The sequence below is a fragment of the Myotis yumanensis genome, unplaced genomic scaffold, assembly GCF_028538775.1.
Source record: "Myotis yumanensis isolate MYYU_CA2020_CCGP unplaced genomic scaffold, mMyoYum1.0.hap1 SCAF_1, whole genome shotgun sequence".
Lineage (NCBI taxonomy): Eukaryota > Metazoa > Chordata > Mammalia > Chiroptera > Vespertilionidae > Myotis > Myotis yumanensis.
The window spans coordinates 143,930,166-143,954,377 of record NW_027223752.1 but is presented as its reverse complement, the minus strand read 5'-3'; the positions used below and the strand labels follow the sequence as shown (position 1 = coordinate 143,954,377).

Below are 24,212 nucleotides of genomic sequence, written 5' to 3'. Positions count from 1 at the left end.
CAATGCAGGAGCTGCCCCCAGCCCTCAGGCCTCAGGCCAGCCAAGGTGGGTGTCAGTGGGGGCCCCGATCGCCCTGCTGGTCACCCTGCAGAGGGAGGTGACTGGTGGTGGGGGGCGGGGCTGGCGGGCGGGCGGCACCAGGCCAGCCATGACGGGTGCCAGCGGGGGGCCCCCCCGAGCACCCCAGTGGTCACCCCACAGATCAGCCCTGATCATTGGCCAGGCCTAGGAACCCTACCTGTGCATGAATTTCGTGCACCGGGCCTCTAGTATGTATATAAGTTCTTTGGTTAATCTCTTCCAGCCTCTCTCTCCCCTTCCCTCTGACATCTGTCAGTCTGTGCCATGCTATGCTCCGAAAGGTTCAGAAACAACTGATTTGCAAGTTGTCAAGTAGGTAGACTCTATAGGGCAGGGGTGGGCAAACTTTTTGACTCGATGGCCACAATGGGTTCTTAAACTGGACCGGAGGGCCGGAACAAAAGCATGGATGGAGTGTTTGTGTGAACTAATATAAATTCAAAGTAAACATCATTACATAAAAGGGTACGGTCTTTTTTTTTTTAGTTTTATTCATTTCAAACGGGCTGGATCCAGCCCGCGGGCTGTAGTTTGCCCACGGCTGCTATAGGGGGTCAGGAGGCTAAGCCTGTGGTCCAGGATGTTTGGTGATGGTTGCCTAGAATGTTCAGGAGAATGTTGGATATTTTCTGGGCCCTTCGGATAGAATGGTGTGATTAGTGATGTCTGCCCTGAGCACACAAAGTAGCACATGAGCTAAATATAGACCATTGTGCCAGTAGAAGTTGTTTCTGTTATTATTACTAGTTTCCCACAATTTATTTGACTTATTTATCAGCCATACATTTACCTGCGACCACAACATTTTTATAGAAAATGCACACCTGAGTGTAATATTACGTTTTTAGTTTTGCCTAGATCATTTCTTAAAAATAGGGTTGTTTAATGCTTTTCCCTTCTTTAGGCTTTGAACAATTATTTTTATTGATACTGAACATTTACTATAGATACTAGATTTCGTATTTTTAAACAGAGGAATATAATGTGATCTAGTGTTCTGTGTTTATACAGACTTTTTTTTTGTGGAATATTTTCAGATTATAGTGATGTCTAAGGTACATGAGTCCCAAATCTGCATGTGTTCCTCTTGGCTGTAATCACCAGTGCCATTTGGTGTCCCAGGGCACAAACCACAGAGCCACTCAGACACGCGCACTTCTCTGCTTGTCCATTTCCATGGTCAATATCGGCAACAGCAGAGGAAATAGTCCTCCACTAGCTCATATTTTTTTTTAAACAACATCTAGGTGTGTGTGTGTGTGTGTGTGTGTGTGTGTGTGTGTGTATTAATTTCTCACCTTTGACACTGTAATTCTAAAGCTAGGTGACCTGTTCCAACAGCTGATAAGCATTTCATGGTGTGGTGGGTCAGGTTTACTGAGTAATCCCTTTGATAATGCCCTCTTTTGTAAATACACGATGGAAGTTACAATGGAGTCCTGCAGAGGAAGTAAATCAAAAGGTGGCAAGTTGCTTGACCCTTCCAGCCAGAAAGAGAATTTGGTAAATCGTTAGACAGGTTATTGACTGCTCTTTAGAGAGCGGGCGACTGCCGTCTGTTCCTCCTTTCAGCTGGGGCTTGTATTTCATGTACGGAGGTCTGCATTATCATAATCCATTTTCCTCTTTTCTGTGATCTACCAGCAGCTCTCATAAGCCTCCTTTCTGAACAGAGTTCCCCATTTACTTGCTCTAATTCACTGTTGTTGTTTTTTTTTTATCATAAAAATTGATGTTTTGCAACCATGTTTCTGGAGGTGCTATAGGGAAGATTAGTGGTAGAATTAAGAAGGAGATGATGGCTGTGGAAGGAAATCTGTGAATAGACAGCACATCCATGACATAGTAAGATAGTGAAAGAAGCATCTGAAACCCTAAGATTCCAAAAGCATATGAGTTAGAATTATAATATCTTTGGCTGATGTTGAATAGTGCTAATGGTCCACTAACAGATTTTTACTTTAGGGGCTCTATTTACATAAAAAATGCCCACATTTCCAGATTGACACCAATATGTAAAAATTATATTATGCTAAAATGCCTCTACCTATTAAATGGTGATTCCCCTGGCAGCATTCAAACAGAAGTATCAGAGAAATAATGTAGGATTGTTCATTTATTCGTGTTATCATCTGATCATGAGAACTTCTTAATTTATACAATTTTACACACCTGAAAAGATAAAACAAGTCAGATTATTTTTGCAAATTATAAAGAGTTGCAAAATTTCTTAAAAAGGGAAAAAACTTCCTGGTTTTCTCCTTCTCTCATATAATATGCCATTTTACTTTATGGCTCTTAGACTAACAAGCAGAATTCTTTCCAATACAATGAATGTGAGTTTTAAGATTTTCTCGTGGGGAATGAAATATAAATGAAGACTAGGATCGCGAGGGCACACATGCTTGGCCCTTGGAGAAGAGAATGAAGAAAGCCCAGTGCTTGGCTTTTGGGTGGATCCCAGGCAGGACAGGAAATGGTAGAACTTCCCTGATGTGTCTGGCAAAGTGTGCTCAGGCAGCCACCCATTTACAAAGGATAGTGTGTGGCTGTTTTCCATTCTTGCTGTGGCATCTTGGTGCTGGCTTCCATTTACATTTTCTAGGTATTGGAGCAGGTCTTCTTTGAACAAGTCCGTTAACAGTTGGATTTTTAGGGGAACGCAGCACAACATGGGTGTAAATGCACCCGTTCATATTTCTATCTGAAGTTGTTCCATCTCACCCGTCCTTGGGGTCCCCCATCCCTTCGTGAGTAGGTAAGGTTTGGCCCAATCTTCATAGCCCGGCCTGGATTGTGTGTCTTCATGTTGTGTTAGTGCCTGTGGCACCTTTGCCATTAGAAACCCTTCTGTGTAGAACATGGGGCTCCTTGGGCCCCTCTGGCTCAACGCTTTTTCTTCCTGAAGTTTGTTGTAGTGTTGGTGGTTATTTCTCATGTTTGGTATGTGATGGTTGATCATAGTCCTTCTCCCAGTCTCTGTTCATCCTGCCTCTCCGCCCCAGTCCCAGTTCCATGCTATTACCTTTCCCATTACATCTGGGCCCGTGGTCGGCAAACTGCGGCTCGCGAGCCACATGCGGCTCTTTGGCCCCTTGAGTGTGGCTCTTCCTAAACCTTAGGAGTACCCTAATTAAGTTAATAACAATGTACCTACCTATATAGTTTAAGTTTAAAAAATTTGGCTCTCAAAAGAAATTTCAGTCGTTGTACTGTTGATATTTGGCTGTTGACTAAGGAGTTTGCCGACCACTGATCTGGGCAAATGCAGGCAGCCTCTGGGATGGGGTAGGAGTCAATGAATAAAGAGTCAGTATCACAAAGAGAGGTGTTCTTTCCTTTTATTATTCTGTTCTCATTCCTCATGGCACACACTGGCATCCTGCTTTTTCCTGCATGTGGGAGCCCTTGGAGGCAGGCTGGCAGTCATCAGTACACACTGGTGAGTCTTGCCAGTCATTCATGGCAGGCATCCTTTTTGATTACTGATACCCATGATGTGCTGGTTGTTAGGTAGGTTGAATACCACCCCCATGTAGAAACATTACTAATATTGTCACAAACTCCATATTTTGCATATTTTATATATATATATACACTCACATATATTGTACACACAACACAATTCACACACATACATATTTCACATTTTTTCAGATATTCATTTACATTAGGATGACACTTTTTTGGTGAAGTGAACCTTGCCCATTATGTAGTGTCTCTATTCTTAATAATGCCTTTCTTTTTAAAACATGTCTAGTGTCATATTAATATAGACATTTTTAGTAGAATTTAAAAGTATTACAATATTGGTCTTTTAGCTGGCAAATTTAACCCATTTAGATTTTTGTGATTATTAAATGGTTTCTTCCAACTGTTAAATTTCTGTTTGTCCTGTTTATTTTTTCTTTTTTTTCTTACCATTCTCTTTCCTTTTTTATTGTACTGAGATAGTTTGATTTTTTAAAAAATTATATTTTTCCCTTTTATCGTATTTGAATTTATGTACTACTAGAGGCCCGGTGCACAAAAATTTGTGCACTGGGGTGGGGGGGGGGGAAGGGGGGGGTCCCTCAGCCCGGCCTGTGCCCTCTCGCAGTCTGGGACCCTCGGGAGATAACGACCTGCTGGCTTAGGCCTGCTCATGGGTGGCAGAGGGCAGGCCCAATCCCTAGGTGCAGCCCCTGGTCGGGCTCAGAGCAGGGCTGATTGGGGAGTTGGGGCGCCGCCCCCTGTCATGCACAGAGCAGGGCGGGTTGGGAGGTTGTGATGCCACCCTCAGTCACGCTCAGGGTAGGGCTGACTGGGGGGTTGGGGCACCGCCCCCTATCACACTCAAGGCAGGGTCGATGGGGAGGTTGCGGCACCACCCCCTGTGATGCACAGAGCAGGGCCAATCAGGGGGTTGGGGCGCTGCCCCCTGTCACTCACAGAGCAAGGCCAATCAGGGGGTTGGGGCGCTGCCCCCTGTCACAGAGCAGGGCCAATCAGGGGGTTGGGGAGCTGCCCCCTCTCATGCACAGAGCAGGGCCCATCAGGGGGTTGGGGAGCTCCCCCGTCACGCACAGAGTAGGGCCGATAGGGGAGTTAGGGCACCGCCCCCTGTCACACACAGAGCAGGGCCCGTGGGGGGGGGGGGTTGAGGCGCCACCCCCTGTCACACACAGTGCAGGGCCGATCAGGGGGTTTGGGCGCTGCCCCCTGCCATGCTGATCCAGTGCCAGGAGGCCTCGTGGCTCCGCTGATCCCGGTGCTGGGAGGCATATTACCCTTTTACTATATAGGATAGAGGCCTGGGGGCCGGCTGGTTTGCCCTGAAGGGTGTCCTGGATCAGAGTGGGGGTCCCCACTGGGGTGCCTGACCAGCCTGGATAAGGGGATGATGGCTGTTTGCAGCTGGTCACACACCCTTCAGGGTGGGGGTCCCCACTGGGGTGCCTGGCCAGTCTCGGTGAGGGGCTGAGGGCTGCTTTCAGGCTGGCGGTTTTGACTGAAGCTCCCAACCGCTCCTTTTTTTCTTTTTTTTTTTCTTCTGGGCCAGCTTTAGCTCTGGCTCTAGCTCTGAGGCTTCCGCTGCTGGTTTGTTTGCCATTCTATAATCGAAACAATGTATAACTTCAGCTGTGAGATCCCAGCCCACAATATTTGTTACAAAGTTTCAAACTGCCAGCTCAGAGGCCTGCAAGGCAGGCGGGGAACGTTGGAGTCGGCAGTCACGGGAGCAAGCAAGCCTCATGTTCGCTTCCAGCTGCCTGGCTGCGGGCCGCCATCTTGGCTGACAGTTAATTTGCATAAGGATATGCTGATTAGCCAATGGGAAGGGTAGCGGTCGTACGCTAATTACCATTTTTCTCTTTTATTAGTGTAGATATTTTCATTCTTTGTGATTATCCTTGAAATGTTATCACATTTATGTAAGCGAAGTTTAAAATTCAATCATATCCTAACCTTTCTCATGAAGAATAGAATGATTTTGGAATATTTTAATTTTCATTCTACCTTTCCATCTCATTTTTGTCCAATATTTTAGCTTTGTCATAAAAATCCAAATAGTAGACATTTTTATTGCACACAGTGTTTGTTTTGTTTGTGTGCGTGCACATGTGCATTTACCATTTTGTTTGCTTACCATTTCTCTTTTGCATTTTAGCTTATCCTTTTGGAATTATTTTTCTTGCTGAAGAGCATCCTTTATAAACAGCTTCATAGAAGATCTGGTGGTGGTAATCTCTGTCAGGGTCTGTTTATTTACAAAATGTCTTATTTTTTTCATTCTTTAAAGGTATTTTTGAATGATAGGAAACAGTTGTGGCTATAAAATGGAGTTATTTAGATTTTATGTTTAAAATTATGTTTAAATTTTCTGTCATCTTCCAACCATTCAATACAGTTGTGTTTTTGGCCCTTGGACAAAATTACTTCCTTGGTTAAACCAGAGCATGAAAAGATGGTCCAGAGGATAGTCATCACATCTTTTCCTAACCCAGAAAAGCAGAGCTGAAAGGCCAGTATAATAATGTGAGGCCAGGACTTTTGCCTTTTAAATGTTAAGAGATAAAGTTGCATTAAAAAAAACACAGTAGATAAGATATTTAAAAAAGTTAATGCACTTCTTTCATGAATGTTATGTTCTTTTAAAAAATATATATTTTTATTAATTTCAGAGAGGAAGGAGAGGGAGAGATAAAAACATCAATGATGAGAGAGAATCATTGATTGGCTGCCTCCTTCACATCTCCTACTGGGGATTGAGCCCATAACCTGGGCATGTGCCCTGACCAGAAAATGAACTGTGATCTCCTGGTTCATAGGTCAATGCTCAACCACTGAGGCCAGGCATGAATGATATGTTCTTAGGCACAAAGGGGCCTATGTTGGGGGTCCCCAAGATCACCCCCAGCTTTGATGATTCTCTAAGAGGCCTCACAGGACAGCATAGCATCGTACTCAGGGCTCTGATTTATTACAGTGAAAAGATACAGAGCAAAGTCATCAAAGGGAACAGGTGTGTGGTACGAAGTACAGATGACACCAGAAGCAAGCTTCCAGAGTCCTCTCCCAGAAAACCTGCACAGGGCATGCTTAATTCCCCCAGCACCGAGTCATGACAGCATGTGTCAAGTGTTGACAACCAACAAAGCTTGTTAAAGAATCAGTTCCCAGGGTTTTTATTGGAGGCTGTTCACAGAGATACCTTCTGCCTGGCAGATACCCAAATTCTGGACTCCCAAAAGGAAAGCAAGTGTTCAGCATAAACCATAGAGTTTGTACAAACAGCTTAGGCACAGTGCGCCACTCTTGTCAGCTAATGGTGGTGGGCCCCTCCCCAGATCCAGGATCTTGGACACCAGCCAAGGGCCAGCCTTGTACGCTGGCCTTTCAAATATAGCATCCAGACCTGCTCTATGAACTCTTTTCTGCAGAGCCCTAAGGAAATAATGCTGTAGTAACAAATTATTTTGACACCTGAGTTTAGCTCTCAGATTTTCTAGTTTGAGTGGAACCGTAGCAGTGGTTAGGTAAACAAAAGACTAGATAGGGAAGAATTAAGTGCTCATGAGAGAGAAGTCTCAGACAGAAGGAACTGACCTGCATAGGACTGGGGGAGATGGTGGGCTGTTTGACTTTGTCAGGGGATGAGAATGAAAACAAGGATTAGAAGTTGGTTAGAAAGAGCTAGCAGTCAAAATTAGTGGCCTTCTCTAAAGTTAGAGATTTATATCTGTTATTTAGGGTTTCTCAACTTCAGCCCTAGTGACGTTTTTAACAGGGTAAGTCTTTGTTGTGGTGAGTGTGCATTGTGGGATGTTTAGCAGCATCTCTGGCCTCTACCCACTAGATGCCCGTAGTACCTGTCTCCCCACTCCTCTTCCAGTTGTGGCAACCCAAAATGTCTTCTGACATTGCCTATTGCCAAATGTCCCCTGGGGCAAGTGGTGGAGAACCACTGTATTAACACAGATTTGCAATAAAGAAATTCATAAAGATCTTCATTTTATACATAGAAGTGGTATACTAGAATCTCACATTTATAGTAGTTTCCATTTATAAAGCTCTTTCATGTGGTTCTAGCAACAACCTCCTGAGAGAGCCAGGAGTATTTTGTTCTCATTATAGAGATGAAGGCAATGAGACACAAGTTAAGTCATTTTGTAGTAAGGCAAAGAGAGAGTAGTAATAATTGTAATATTACTGTTATTAATAATAGATATTTTATTGAGTGCCTACTGTGAGCCATTGTTTGAAACGCTTTACAAGTGTTAGTTTTGGAACAAGCCTAAGAAGTGTTACCATTATGTCTATTTTACAAATGAGAAATCGAGGCCAGAGAGGTTAAGAAACCTGCCCAAAGACACACAGCTATGAGGTGGAAGAGCCAGATTCAAACCCAGGTGCTATGACTCCAGTGCTGTCATGACCACTGGGGTCTGGATAAAAAGTGAGAGGCCTTGGATTCTGGCTCTTGTCCAGTGTGTTCTTTCTCATCACTCCCTTTGCGGGGGTTGCCACTTGCTTACACTGCTGTCTTCACTCTGACCAGCTGGGGTCTACTGGTCTGCAGGTAACTTTTCCTACTAGTATATTCTTACCAACTGAATCTCACAGAATAAAAAAAAAAGTTGGAAGTCTTTCTGTGATCTAACTTAGCTATGTCAGATGTAGTCTTCTGTTACTATCTTGATTCTTTCTCTGTTTATTTTGAATATAGCATTTCATGGATTTGTTGCAGCTGTCAGCCTAGTCTTGACTCACACATTTCATCCAATTTTTGAATACTTCAGCAAAGAGACTTCTATTTGTGATGCTTGAAGGATTTCACAATATACTTCAGATCTCTCCACCAGCTCCCCGTGCAGTATAGGTCACATTTTCACGTGTGTGCTATAGTTTCCAGGAAACTTGTTCACGTAGCAATTAATCCACCCCTTCTTTTGTATGTTTTTTTAAAAAATGTTTTTCCTGGTTCTCTTTGAACATCCATTTCTCATGCCCCCGTGCCTTCTGTTCTACATTCTTTAAAGAACGAGATACGGCCCTGGCTGGTTTGGCTCAATGGATAGAGCGTCAGCCTGCAGACTGAAGGGTCCCAGGTTCCATTCCGGCCAAGGGCACATACCTAGGTTGCCGGCTTGATCCCCAGTAGGGGGCGTGAAGGAGGCAGCCAATCAATGATTCTCTCTCATCATTGATGTTTCTATCTCTCTCTCCCTCTCCCTTCCTCTCTAAAATCAATAAAATATATATTTTTTAAAAAAAGAACGAGATATGTCCTTCATCCAGGCTTGGTGAAGAAATCTTCTTTCCTTAAGATTTCTATTCAAGATATTTATTTTAGGAAAACCTACAACCACTTAAATATAGTATTTGGAAAGAGTTAGAATGAACTGCATAGTAGCATCTATATAGTAGCATTTATAGTTTTAAAATGCTTTGCTTCTCTATTCCTATATCCTGATGCAGGAGGATGCAACTCCCCTGTCGTTTGCAGGAGCGAGGTTCTTGGGGTGCCCCTGAAAGAAGCATTTTCAGAAGGCCCCCATGGGAGGATGGAATGTGGAAGAAGGCTTTATTTGCATAAAGTTACATTCCCCGGGTTCCAAAGTCCCCTGCACCCTAAGCCAGTCCTGGAAAAGGCACAGCTGGGTGTTCAGCAGAGTCAGAAACAGGGCCAGTGTCAAGAGTCTCTGTTCCATGTTGCAGTGGGTGTGGCTCAGCATTCAGGCCAGACTACAGTCATTAGTCCCTATGTGGAACCCAACATGGCCCTGCAACATGCGAGCACCAGGGAGCACAGCCCCTGCAGCAGGAGTCCCAGGAGGGCTGGCGGGTGAGAGAGAGCTCACTTCTTTGTTTAGACAGGGATGGGGAATGTCCGACAGTATAAAGCCCAGGAAATCATTTGGTCTGGCCCTGCCAAGGCATTAGGGGTGAGTTAATTTAAATGTTTAACCAAATAATAGCAGGCTAATTTTTAAGTTGATAATCTTGTATGGCCCACGAATGATGTTATACTAGTAAATATACAAATGGCCCTTGGCAGAAAAAGATTCCCCACCCCTGGTTTGGAAGTTAACATATTCAGGTTTCATGCACGTGCAGTGGCCATACCCATCTCTGCCAATTACCTGTTTCCAGGTGTGATTGATGGGCACTTACATTCCCATGTCACTCAGACCTCTACTGGGCATGCATCTACTCTGCCTTGTCCAATCCCTTCCCCCATCAGTCAGCTGGGAATAGACTTGGAGAATGTTAAATGCAGTTTTTTGGCAAAGCTGTGTAAATGGCATGCCTGTATGTTTTGGTCCCCCTTTTACTCTTTTTCTGTTGAATAATAACCAGGTATCAATCCCACGAGGGACCACTGGCACCTCAGTTTATTTCTGTGTCTGGGTTTCTTTTGCAGGTGAGGTAGTGGGTGAGAGGGGGTTGGGACTATGACTTTAGAGCGGAATATTGTTGAACTAGACAGAGATTACTACGTGGGCATAATGGTAAGAAACCCAGGATTTTCAGTTATGTCCAGTTTGGCAAAATTAATTAGGTTTCTCCAGATATTATAGTTATTTAAGCTAATGCAGTGTGTGCTGCCATTTCTGTAATCACACTTACTTTTGAGTTTTATGTTTTTGATTCATGGGACCATTCCACTCTCCCTTGACTGGTAGGCATTTTTTTCAACACCTTATTCTCCTGAATTTCGCTAGCTCTGAAGATAACGTGGATCTCCAAAGCCTCAGGTTTTAATAGTGCTCATGATTCCTAGTAGTTTTGAATATGAATTTCTTCTTTCCTTCAGCATTTATTATTTTGGTTATTGATACTAAACTGAACGCTTTCTCCAAGATAAAAATTTCAATAATTTCTTTCTGTTTTGCCTCTTTGGAGAAGTTATGTTATATGTGGGTGAACCCACTATTACAGAATCATTGAATTTTAGAATTGAAAAGCATATTGGAAAGAAGTGCAAAGCGTTGCTGTCTGTTTATCGTTCTCAGTAGAATTGCTCAGCAGGTCAGTAACTTTGCTGCTTTGGCCACCAGGACAGCAGAGTGTCTTCTAAAAGGCAGCAGGAGCTTTCAAATTTTTCTTTTTTAGTGCAAAACTCGTTCCCAATAGAGCTTAGTATTAAATGACAATATGTAGCATATAAAAGTGGTGTTTTATTTATATGCATGTACTTTGTAAGTTCAGATTGATCAGTTTTCTCATTGTAATGTCAAACGATGAGAATAATTAGATTATTTTCATGGGAATGATACTTCCAAATGAGAGGGAGGAGTGGTAAGTAAGGTTTCCCTAGCATCAAAATAGAATGATTTTTTCCTGGTGTGAAGGAGATTCATGTATTCACAGGAAAGCAGTTGCAAATTATATCCCTTCCCCCTCCCCATTCACTTTTCCATCTCTGTTTAAAATTTAAACAGACTTTTTAATTAAACATAAATGGCAGGAGTAGGTTGTCCCTCCAAAGTCTGCCTCCAGACTAACTTGCAAGTCAGTCCAGCAGGGTTTCAATGGGCTAAACTTTCTGTAACAAATTTGAGAGTAGATTTTAATTGCAATCTTTAAAGTAGTTAAAAGACATATGTAAATTCTTAAATTGAAACAGTCGTGGACCCTTGAAAATCTCTGTGAAACTTTATTTTACAGAATGTATTTTTTTTAAAGTGCTTCCATTATTTTAGCTTTAAAGTAGAGCCATATACAGTTGCTACACTTGAAAGCCCGGTAACACTCAGCTTTCCGAGATTGACTTGCAAATGTTACAGAACATACCGACATTGTCTGTCCAGCTTCATGCGTGCAGCACAGCTCAGCACAGCTCAGAAGTAGCACCCAGGGTGTGGCTGACACAAAGTCTATGACTTCAGGGAGAGACCTGCTCTGGTTTTTACCAACATTTGAAACAAACTTGACTATCTAGTAGTGTCTGGGTTAGAAGAAAGAAAGCAAAAGAAAAGAAGATGTGAACGGCAGAGGGCTGTGTGTGAGAAATGATCTCTTGACGGTCCCACAGTTAGAGAAGCGCAGTGATCACGTACGCTTCAGGCCGTCCCCGCCCTGTGAACTCTGAAAGCCCTGCTGCTTTCTATCACCATCTGATCGTATCTATTAAGATGACCCCGAGGAGTCATAAAATTCAAATTGGGTTGGTTTATGCTCTGAGAAGGCAGAAAAATTATGTAAAGCTTTTTGAAGGATGTTAATTAAAATAGTTAAAGTGCTTCCAGTAAGTTATGGGATTTTAACTTCAGTTATCTGGAAAGTATACTTTTGCAGGACATTTCATTACTGAAGAACACTGGCAAAATGAGGCATTCATGTACGTTTTCCTACCACACATCTGACTCCACAGGGCTGCAAAATATGTGTAATGCTTATTTCAGAAGTGCTAGTGTACTTTCGGTAGGTTGTTCAGAGTTTATTTGCATTGACAAACGGTTACTCCATGAACCTTCTCATAGGAAGCCAGGATCAGGGATGCTGAAAAGAACCTTCTACTGGGAGAGCAGAGTTTGAAACAGTGAGGCATAGAGTGGACTTTTGAGAGACCACAGGGTGGACATCACCAAGGAGAGGGGCCAGGGAGGGGGCTCCTTGAAGAACAGCCTGAGTTCCACAGTTTTTGTGGTGATGGAGCCGCAGCAGCTGAGGGACCCTGAGCACCAGCTGGGCGTGGGGGGGAGGCAGCCATGAATCAGTGTCGTGTCCTTACCCGCACCGGGCAGTAAGTGCCCTCACTTCACCAGCAGGAGGGCCTGTGTGTTTGCGTGTGTGCCCATGTATGTTACATATATGATAGGACATGGTGAAGCTTTGCTGTAGCCTGACCTGTGCTCTCAGGTTATCTGATGGTTATCTCCCCATCTCCCCCTACGCTTCCTCCCTCCCTCTCTCTTTTCTTCTTTTCATAAATATTTATTGAAGTCATACTGTGAGCCAGACACTTGGTAGGTGCTGAGTGTGTTCTGACAAAGGGCAGGGCAGCCTGTTCTTGCTGCCGCAGAACTCTCCTTGTGTTGTGAGACAGAGCCATGTCAGCAGGAATGTACAGATGGATATGCTAAGGAGTATAATGGGAAAGAAAGCACATTCCAGGCACGTTGGAGGGACCAGGAAGGCTTCCTGAAGCAAGTGCATCTAAGGCAGTGGTTCTCAACCTTCCTAATGCTGTGACCCTTTAATACAGTTCCTCATGTTGTGGTAACCCCCAGTTTCATTGTTACAAATTGAACATAATTAAAGCATAGTGATTAATCACAAAAACAATATGTAATTACACATGTGTTTTCCGATGGTCTCAGGCGACCCTTGTGAAAGGGTCATTCGACCCCCAAAGGGGTCGCCACCCACAGGTTGAGAACCGCTGATCTAAGGTGAGACCTACGTGATAAGGAGGAGTGTGCCAGGTAGGCGGTGGGAGAGAATAAGTGTTTCACGGCAGGGGAACAGCATATGGGGAAGGAGGTGGGAAAGAGAAGGGTGAACTCCATGGCCAGAGCACGGTGGGTCTGAAGTCTGCAGAGGCCTGATCATGGGGGAAGATAAGATGCTGGGCTTTATTCTCAGATCAATGGGGAGCCAGTGAAAGGCTTTACCCAGAGGGATAATGTAATCAGATAGACATTTTGGAACATTTGTTCTGGCAGTTCAGATTGGAAGGGCAAGATTGGCAAGTGTTGTAGTTACCTGAAAGTAAATGTGGCCCATAATGAAAAAAAAAATGCAGTGGAGGTGGAGAAAGGTTAATGTAATTGAGCCATATTTCGGAGATAGAAGCCATAGACTTGGTGACTGACTGATAGGATGTGTGAGGAGTCAAGATTACTTCAGGTTTCTGGCTTGGGTGGTTGGGCACTAATAAATGAAAGAGAGAATACAGGGTAAGACTTGGGGTGGGGTGGGAAGATGGACAGTTGAGTTTCAGACTGGTTGGTTTTGTGGTGGGCATGGGATATACACGAGTGGAAATGCCATTGGATCTGAATGAAGGGAGTAATTAGCACTTATAGAGGGGGTGCCCAAAACTGTGGGAACGAATGAGATCAACAAAAAGAAGCCCACAGGAGACAGAGAAGGAGCAGCTAGATGGGGAGAAGCCAGGTCAGGAGTGTGTGGTAACATAAAAATCAAGAAAGGACATTTCAGATGGAGGGAAAGCCACACAAGAGGAAGACCAAAAGATGCCTGTTGGGTGTGTCCACAGGAAGTCATTATAACTGTGACCAGAGAAACTTCTGGAAACAGAAGCTAGAAGCCAGAATGCATAGAGATGGGGAGAGAGATGGAGAGGAGATGAGCAGGGACGGTGAGTTGAGACTTATTTTTAAGGAAGTTTGGTTGAAGGCGAGAATAGATCCTAGCCATCACATGCTAGAATGGTATGTGGGGGTAGATGGAGGGACAGTAAAAGGTAGGAGAGCCTTGAGCATACTTGGATGCTGATGGCAAGTAGTTAAGAGCATAGAGAAGCCGAGGCTGAAATTTGGGGAGGTAATAGGAATAAATGGGTGATAGAGGGTCCTGAGAATGGAGGAGGGGGCGGGATCCAGAATGATTATACAGAGATGACCTTAGCTAAGAGGAGTGGCACCTCTTCCTATTGGGACAGAGGGAAGCATGAAACATTGGGTGTGAAAGCACTGTTTGGTGTCATAGTATTTTAATTATGTTCTTTAAAAAAATGTCTCCACAGACACTACCCGAAGCAGTCCTTCACTACTGTGGCAGATACACCTGAAAATCTCCGCCTGAGGCAGCAAAGTGAACTGCAGAGTCAGGTAATGTCTGGAAGGCCCATTTCTGTTACGTTGGTACTAAGTACTATCCACAAAGTCACTCTTTGGAGCTCCTGCCATCGTACTGTCCCCGCCGGGTCTCTGGCCAGTGTGGAGCTGACAGCAGGCCTGGGTGGGCATTCTGGGCGGGACTGCTGAACATCTGTTGCATCCTGGTCTTGGATCATCCTGATAGTCTTGGTTGTGTTATTCACATGGGACTAGGGCGAGTAAACGAGTTCTGGTCAGAGTTCGTGTTTCCCAACAATATTGATTTATTTGGTCCTAAATATTTAAAAACATCTTATGACTAGCTTTCCCACACCACATATGCAGGGGGAGAAGAGGTGTTAACTTGACCCAGTTGCAGTGCATGTGGGGCTAACACCCTGTCTGTGTAGCTCACACCAGTCACTAGCTTTGTTTGCATCTTGTCACTTTATTCATATTTCTTTCATATGTCACACTGACAGCATGAACAAAGTTTAGAACACCACATTTGGCTCCCAGTCAACCATTTTGGTTGGAAACCTGCCTTCAATATGGCGAAACACATTGGTTAAGACCAGGGATTTGAACGGCAGTGCTTTTCTGCAGGGACACCTCGTCTTTTCTGAAGAAACCCAGCGCGCTCTCCTTAGGAGCAGTTTCTTGCCGCAGGTCTTGCTGGCCAGGGTGTGGGAAGGTTCTGAGGAACAGCACTGAAGCCTATTGGTCAGCAGTGCACAGGCACACTTCATTGTATTGCACTTTGTTATTGCGCTTTGCAGATGTTGCATTGTTGTTGTTTTTTAAAAATAAATTAAATGTAAAATCCTCTACCAGCAAAAGGAATATGACGCATTGAAGGCTCAGAGGATGGTTAGCACTTGTTAGCAATACATATTTTTAATTCAGTCATGTACATTGTTTTTTTTAGGCATAATATTATTGCACACTTAATAGACTACAGTAGAGAATGAAGAATTTTTATATGCACCGGGAAACCAAAAATTTAACCTGACTTGCTTTATTGCTACCTTTGCTTTAATGCTGTGGTCTGGAATCGACCCTGCCTGTGGTGAAATGACACCAAGGATCGGGAGGGAGGGTTGGGATGTGATCCCCCTGCTGCTGTTCATTGGTGGGGACCTTGGACCAGCCACTCTGATCCTTTGTGCTAATGTAAAGTGAGATGGTCTATCTTATCTTCTCTAACTGCCTTGACGGTGACTGCAAGTATCAAATAGGTATGAAAGCATTTTGAAGAGTTAAAAAATATATGTGTGGAGGCTTATTATTATTATTATTATTATTATCCCTGAAAATCCTTGCTATGAAAAAGGGAGAAGAGAAGAATGTGTGAAGGAAAGAGGTGTCTAGCTAGTACTCTTTGAAAACGTCAGGCTGTAGCTATTCTTAATGAGAATAGTTAGCTCTCAGTTGCACAGGATCTAATTATTTCCGTGCAGGTTTATCACAGGGGAGATAGTAGATCCCATCATCCTCTTTCCGGGAGACTTGGGACCACTTCCATTTAATTAGAGGAACTGTAACTCCAAATAGAGTTTACTGTTGGTTAACAATGCCACGAAGACTTGGTTGGCCATTCGTTTTTGGTTTGTGTAAAATGCTAATTTTTGTGTGCTAAGTCACTAGTTCAAAAAATTGAGAGCTGGCCAAAGAGAGGCACCGTTGAAGGTGGGCAGGAACACCCTTGCTCATTTACACTGTGTGCAGAGGGTGCCGGAACTTGGCTGCAGTCTTTGCAGATCCAGTATGCCTTTCTTCTCAGCAGGTTAGGATTAATTAGATAATTCTGCAGCAGTATTTTGAGCACTTTGGAAAGCAGAACTAGATTAAGCAATCAAATATTTGTTTCCTGTCTATTATATATCCTTGTTCTGTGTGAAATAATTTATAATTAGTTAATCCCTTCTTCACAGAGCTCACAGGGTGTCTGAGGAGACTGGACTACACCCCTCAACCAAGAGTGTCTATGTTTAATTTACAGCATCCTTAGGATAAGTGCTTCGTGCTGGGGCGGGATTTGAGTGGAGCCTTGAAGGTTAGGAAAGGATCTGGGTATGGCCAGGCCAGGGTGGCTCAGTGTTTGAGCATTGACTCATGAACCTGGAGGTCACGGTTCAATTCCTGGTCAGGGCACATGCCCGGGTTGTGGGCTCAATCCCCAATAGGGAGTGTATGGAGGCAGCCTATTGATGATTCTCTCTCATCGTTGATGTTTCTCTCTTTCCCTCTCCCTTCCTTTCTCTGAAACATGTTAAAAAAGAAAAGAGAGGATCTGGTCTGAACCCTGGTCTCCTTCCTTTGGAATGCACATGCTCCCTTTGGGTTCAGTTAGTGATCATGGATGCCTTCAGTTTGGCCCAGGGATAAACAGTTAATGTTGTCTTACCTTGTGCCTGATTCTAGAAACGCAAATTAAAAAGTAGCTCACTGTTTTCTGAAAGGCTGATTTTATTCTCCCTCATGTAGCAAGCTGCAAGCTTCAGAGGCAGCATGAACAACAAATATGATAGGCTGGTGGGACAGGAGCAAATAGAGGCATGCACAAAGCACTATGGGGTCTCCAAGCAGTGATCAGGTGAAGGCATCATAGTAGATTTTGCTCAAATATCATCTCCTCTAAGAAATGTAAGTCTTCATAAGGCAGACAGTGTGGGGAAGTTCAAGTCAATTAAAAAAAAACATGTGTTGAATTGGGCTAGGCTTTGGGGAGTGGGATATAAAGGCTTCATCTTCACCATCAATCTTGCTATATTCCGGGCACATAATTTTACACATGTTATTGCATTTAATCTCCAACAGCCCTATGAGACAAGTATTTATTATGCTCTCTAGATGAGACACTCAACCTTTAGAGAATATACATAACTTGCCCTTGCAAACTCAGTAAGGAGTTGATCTTGGAATAGAACCTAGTTCTGTGAGCCCCCAGTGTCCATACTCTTCTAGTCCCTTTACTCAGGGAACACCTAGAGAAAGAGATCTGTAAGCAAAAAATGGCAGTGCAATGTGATAGTGCAGGATATGAAGGTAGAATTTTACAAAAGTGCAAAAGTCACACAGAGGAAGGACTCCCTATTATTATTAGTAGTAGTAGTAGTATTATTCTGGTTGAGAAATGGAAGCCCTTCCATAAGAGCATTTCTATTTAATATCTGTCCTAATGGTAATATTCAGTAGTGAAAATTGATTTAATTTTAACATATTAAATGATTTGCTTTTGTGGCAGAGCATTTTTTTTAGAGTTTTGATGTGAAGAATTCTGAACAGCTCAACAGTTTAGGTGGAAATTGACTATTAATATTTTGATAACTTGTGGTGCTAAATGAGTCAAATCTATTCATAAACTTTAAGTTTTGATGTTCTGAAATTCTTTAGAATTGTTTGGTTAAAGCCAATTTTTTTCTTTCCATTCATTAACTTCCCAAATGAGCCAAAATGAAAGCAAAACAAAAGTTATTTTCAGTCCAACCTAGAAAATTATTTCTAGCTATATGTTCTATCTCCCCTCTCTCTCTCTCTCTCTCTCTCTCTCTCTCTCTCTCTCTCTCGTTATAGACACTGCTAGCATTTTTAAGTGTTATATCTTCTTAAGCTTTTTAGGGTTCTATATTAGATGCCAGATTGTCCTAATAAAATGGTATGAAATATTGGAGACTAAATGAGCAAACCATGAGTTACCTTTTAAGAAGTGGAGCTAGGCAGTGGCTTACAGGCATTATCCAATCCATATCCAATCCAGCTTGCAAACAACTGTTGCATGTGCAGTTGGCCAGCCACTGACCATGGTGGATGTGGACTGACCTGGAACTTGGCAGAAGAGAGAGAGAGAGAGAGAGAGAGAGAGAGAGAGAGAGAGAGAGAGATGAGAAGAGAGAGAAAGAAAGAAGAGGAGGAGGAGGAGGAGGAGGAGGAGGAGGAGGAGGAGGAGGAGGAGGAAGGGGAAAGGGAAGGGGAAGGAGAAGGGGAAGGGGAAGGGGGAAGCACTTTCATGTCACTAGCTCCCTTTTCATCACACATCACAGGATGAGCTGCTTCAAAGAAATAAGAAATGGTGGTTAGATGCCCCCACTTGCCCACAGAGCCCATTCAGCAAGGAGTAAAAGGAAAACACCACTTCTAGGGGTGTTAGTGACATTATCCTTTGCCTGTAGGGCATCAGGCTTTTATTGCTAGCCTTGGGATCATATATACTAATTTATATATATATAATGTTTATTTTATTTTATTTCATTTTATTTTTTCTAGGAAAGTGTGCCCTGAGTTCCAAAGCCCTACCTTATAAACTAAACTTTTGGAACACAAATGTTTTGTAAATTAGGGAATCCCTAAACTTCAAAAACTTAGCAAGATGAAAAGCCTCTTAGGAGAGAAATTTTCTTAACTTATTTTAATATCATGTTGTAGCAAGTGCTTCTTTTTTTCAGGCTGTGTAGCATACTTTTAGTGGAAGAAAAGGCACAATGTTTTGAGTACTTTGGATCAGGCTCTGCAGACTTCTTAAAGCTATGGGAATGGTTCTTCAAATGGAATTTGGAGTGGAAGCCCCTCTAGAAAAGAGCAGAATAGGGCTGTTGTCGCTGGAGCGGGAAGCAGACCCCTGCGCTCCCCATGTCCCCCTTGCTTCTCCTCATCCTCCACGCCCAGGGCCCGGACTGATCATCTTAGGAAGCCCTGGGCTTACATAGGGCAGAATTCTGAAAACCACTGCTCAAAACAAAGATGAAATGTTAGCTACTTCCCACTTAGTTGTTTATGGGATTGGCTTAGCTGTTTGCAATCATCCTGAAAATAATAGAGATTTGGGGCTCACTGTGTTCTTGGATGGAGTGTGTGTGATTTACGAGTGCTCTAAGATGAAAGGTGGAAAGTGATTATGGAGAGAATACAAATCATTCTGGAACCTTTGAGTCTTCATTTTGTAATTTGTGCTGATTCTTTTTTAATCTTTCACATTTCTGTGGAGACATAAAAAACATGGCTCACAGGGAAGGAATATAAAACAGGATAGTAGGAAGTGTGAGAAGGTAATGTGTTTTTTTTTTTTATGGGGAACGTAATAGTTAGACATCTTTGTAGGAGAAATGAAGACACATGTGTAGTATAAACCACTGGAAGTTCAAGGAGGCAGTGTGTGATACGTGTTCTCTTTCTGTGGCTTGCCCTTGGCACCTTTCTGTGCCTCCTTATTCTAAGTTCCACTTCAGGAGGGTTTTTCTCTCAGTTATCTGTCATCTAACCACCGAGGAAGGTGTTAAATAATTACCCAGAGCAAGAGTCTTCTCAGGTGGCAGTTGCATTTTAATTGGGCGTCACTGAAGACTGACTTCCTTCAAAGCACCGAATCCCTGACTATGGAACTTTAGTTACTGTCCAAAGATGATTGGAGAGCTCTTTTGAAAAGCATCCTCTGTATGATTCAAATTTTATGCCAAATTTTATTTGCCAACAAATGCCCATCATATGCCAAATTCTATGCTAGATACTGGGATGCTGTAGTGAGCAAACCCAGATGAAGCCCTCACTCTCAAGGGACTTATAGTCTAGTGGGGAGAGGATGATAAATTGACAAAAGGAGGTAAAATTGAACACGTGACAAGAGGCGCAGAGAGAAGCTGTGTAGATTTCAATTATGTTTCAAAACATTTTCAGGGAGTTGGAGGTCTGAGCACTTTCCGGTAGACAGATCCATATGGGATCTCAGAGTGGTCGGCTGCATCCTGCCCAGCTGCGGATCCCGTTTCTAAGTGCATATCTTCTGTTTCCATTTCCTGGTCTTAGTTGACTGCCTTTCGCTGGGTCCTCTTCCCTTCCCTTATCTCATCTGACCACCTCAGACTTCTAAACAGGAAGGCTGTCCCTCCCGAGGGTTTTGTTGGTAATTCTGGTATTCTGCTGATCTTGGGCAAGAAGCCTTTTATATTTGCCTTTTAATTTTCCACTTTCTTTGAACCTCATTTGGGGGGCTTTATAGTTCCCATCGTTTGATTTTTCACCATCTGATGCTGTATTCTGATCCTACGGTGCCGCTTCTCCCTTCCCACAATAAGCGCTTTCTCATGTGTGTGAGGTAAAAGTTCACAAGGAGGAGCGTCAGCATGCTTTTCAAGGTTGTGAGGCAGGGGAAAGGATGAGAGATTACGTTTCACATATCGGAAGGGCTGAATGTGAATAAGAACTTCAAAGGAGAAATATTAATTCACTCGATGCGGCACGTTTCTTTCAGGGAACATAACATGCTGTGCAGATGTTAACTCTAACCCCACCATTCCCCATAAGTCAGATTGTTTTTCTAGTTTCCTTCTGGATGAAATGATGCAGGAGACAAATATGCCGGTAGTGACAGACAGGAAAATAACCAAGATGTTTTGATTTGCTGTGTCATGCCACGGTTTTAGGGTCTTTCATCATAGAGGTCTGATCTTCTGCTTCTCACCGCCTGAGGTGACCCGTATTCTTTCCGTCTGCTCTCAGAGTCCCAGCACAGCGGTCCTCTGCCTTCCTGGCTCATCCAAGCTCCCTTGGTGAAGGGTGTGGACTGCACTTGGCCGTCAGGCTTCAGGCTGTGTGTTCTTATTCCCTGGGCCCTGGAATTAGCCATTTGAATAACCAGCCCATCAATATTGTGGCTCTGGGGTCATGAATATAAGAGCTGCAATGAGAAGACTGTTTTAAAATATAAAATTAATGTATTTTTTTGGTCTTTCTTTGCTGTTAATTGTGTTCTGCCACACTACCTCACACTATGGGTCCAGAGAAGGAAGAGTGAACCCCACTTTGGGAAGGAGGGGATGTGTTCCCTGTGGAGGGTAATGCCTATCACTGGTCTGGCCATGGTGGATTTTAACATTTTAGGAAGAAGGCAGAACAATCAGAGTGAAGTACGACTACCCCTCTCTCTTCTGGCAGAACCTTTTTGAGAAGGAAGATAGAGAAGCTGTAGATTGGTGGAGAGAGGGTGAGAAGCAGAGAAGACCACTATGCAAGACAGATTCTGCACTGTCTGCTACCTCAGCAGTGAACCTGGGGCCCCCTCCGCAAGGTGGGCAGGAGAGAACTTGAGTTCCACTTCCCAGCGTTGTAGTGTCTCAGGTGGCATGGAAGGCGACGAAGTTCCAGTATACCGCGTGGGGAGATACCCAGGTGCTTGCCCGGAGCTCTCAGTGGGGAGTGTGCAGGCGGGGAGTAGTGGCAGGGCCTCAGTGAGCAGGAAGGAGGGGCAGATTCAACAAGTGATGCCAGGCTCTTTCCAGGTCAGGGGAGAATGCACCATGAGGTCCCAGCCACCATCTTCGGCATCAGACACCAGCAGGACACCCAGTGATGGAGAGGGCAAGGAGATGCCACCGAGGACAAAGCAGTTAGAGGAGAGAATGGGCCTGGGTCTGAGACTTCCCTCCTCCTTCACTCTGAGGCCACTGAAGCCGCCTCTGCTCGTACACACTTAGATACGATCTTGGAGAGGAGCTAGGAAGCAGGAGGAAGCTTGAATTTACCCAAGTTGATTGTCTAAATCATTGAATGGGGTCAGGTTAATGGCTGGGACTAAGTTTAGCCCCTCTCACTTCGACTTGAGAGAAATAGCAGAGCAGTTATAGGAAATAATGACAATGTACTTATTTATATTATCTCAATAGATGGTAAATAAATTGCTAACCTTTGATTTTATTTGGTAAAATATAGCATTAGAACAGCCGTCAGGAGATCTGGATTCTAGTCCTGCCTCTGCCACTAAATGGGACTTGGGGCATCGCTGATGTTTTCTGGGCATAAACTAATGGGTTTTAACTAACTGATCTCTAAAATGCCTTCTAGTTGTGATGATCTTGATTGTAGGACAAAAATGTTCTGCAGTCACACATGCAGTTCACAATAAAAGAACTTGAAAAAAAGGAACCATTATGCTTTCTTTTCTGCCAAAATCGGTCCTGCCATTTCATTGGACCATTCTCTAGGTTAGTCTCAGATATTGGCTGAAGGTCCTAATAGGGAGGCCACGCACGTCTGATACAGTTGATGGGCAAATCAGTTTCACATTTGAAGCTATGTCTAATTTTACACTGAAAATGTTTAAAAACAACAGAGGACAAAAGACAAAACTATTTACAGTCATAATACAGGTTCACTGATAGCAACTAGTCTTTAGTCTTGTCTATTTTTTCAAATTTCCTATGTAAAAGTAACTAGAATAGAGCTCTACACATTAGTATACTTTTAGGAAATGTCTTAGTTATTTTATTTCACTTTCTTTATGCTTTCTTCTTTAAAAATTTCTTCCTGAATGACTTTGATTAATTATATGGCAGGATTTGTACTTTAAAAGTTGGTCTCTTGTCTGTACAGTGCTACTATTTGTTTTTTTACCACCCCTTTTCCTTTCTGGAAGCAGTTTGTTTTGCTGAGGCCCACAACCTTGAGTTGATTCAATGGACGTGAGCAGTTGCTCAAGGATAAAACGTGGTATTGCTCAGTTCAGTGCTTCTCTACGCTTCCTCATACAGAGATGCTCACTCATAGCAAGTCTATTTCATTAAATAAGTAGGTATGGAGGGGACTATTTCTTAATACTCTTAATTAATTAATACTCTTAATTTCCTAATAATGTATTTTTTTAAAGGAGGATACTGCTCTGAAACGATTGCCTCATGAAAGCACCAGGCAACAAAACCAAATTTGCAGTATCATATCGGAGTTAGACAAAGCCTCTTGGGAGTAACTTCAAGGGCAGCCAGCAGCACACAGTTGGCCTTATTGGTATACTGAATGTTTTAGCTCTCCTCAAGTACCTGTGTTTTCTTTGAGCAGAAATGATCTGGCCTAATTATCATTTCATGTTACCTCAGAACTTTCTTATAGCTCCCACTGGAATTCTACAGGGGCCTTGTAAAGTTGGAAACTGACTCAAGAAAGTTTATGTAGAAAGATGACTAATTGTCTTCATCCTTTAAAAAAGCTTCCACTGGAACAATCATTGTATTATATTCTGAAGTGGGATCTCTACTTGGGCTTCCGAAAATATTATTAAAAATTTTTTAATGGAGTGTTTCTCATTAAAAATGTTAAAAGAGAACAATTAGAATTCCCCTCCCTTCCTTCATCCCATCCTGTCTCTCTCGATTTTTGGTAAAATCAAGGGCCACAATGACGGTCAATTGGAAATTAGATTATACAAATTCGGTCCTTACTAGGAAGGAAATTATGGGCCCCTTTTGACTGACACTCTTGAGTTCTTATTTGTGTGGACTTGTTTTTATTTCAAGGGAATCTATAATTTCTAAATAACAAATATCTTTAGCTAGATTTAGCTTCCTAAGCACACAGTACTTTTATTTATTTATTTTTAATTTTTTTAAAGAATATATTTTTATTGATTTCAGAGAGGAAGGACGGGGAGAGAGAGATAGAAACATCAATGATGAGAGGGAATCATTGATCTGCTGCCTCCTGCATGCCCCACAGTGGGGATCAAGCCTGAAACAGAGGTATGTGCCCTGACCTCCTGGTTCATAGGTCGATGTTCACTTACTGAGCCACACTAGCTGATCAACACAGTACTTTTAGATGCAAAATGACTAAATACAGGGTGGGGCAAAAGTAGGTTTATAGTTGTTTGTATGGAAAATAGCACAATAATTAATACTAATAATACAAGAATAAACTTGTTTTGCATACTCACAACTGTAAACCAACTTTTGCCCCACTCTGTTAATTTAATGTTTTTAAATATGTTTTCATCTTTGTCCTGTTTTTTTTGTTGTTTTTAATACTTTTTATTTATTTTTATTGATTTCAGAGAGGAAGGGAGAGGGAGAAAGGGCTAGAAACATCAATGATGAGAGA

The 24,212-nt window shown here is 42.9% G+C and overlaps 1 protein-coding gene across 2 annotated transcripts in view; it reads left to right on the top strand.

The window, feature by feature from the left end:
- Positions 1 to 24,212, top strand: part of NEBL (nebulette) — a 370,452-nt gene that overhangs the window by 123,837 nt on the left and 222,403 nt on the right. For both annotated transcript variants that reach the window (XM_070432628.1, XM_070432639.1), the window contains exon 3: positions 14,282 to 14,366. In XM_070432628.1, the coding sequence (XP_070288729.1) occupies positions 14,282 to 14,366 (85 nt within the window). The remainder of the gene's footprint in view (positions 1 to 14,281; positions 14,367 to 24,212) is intronic.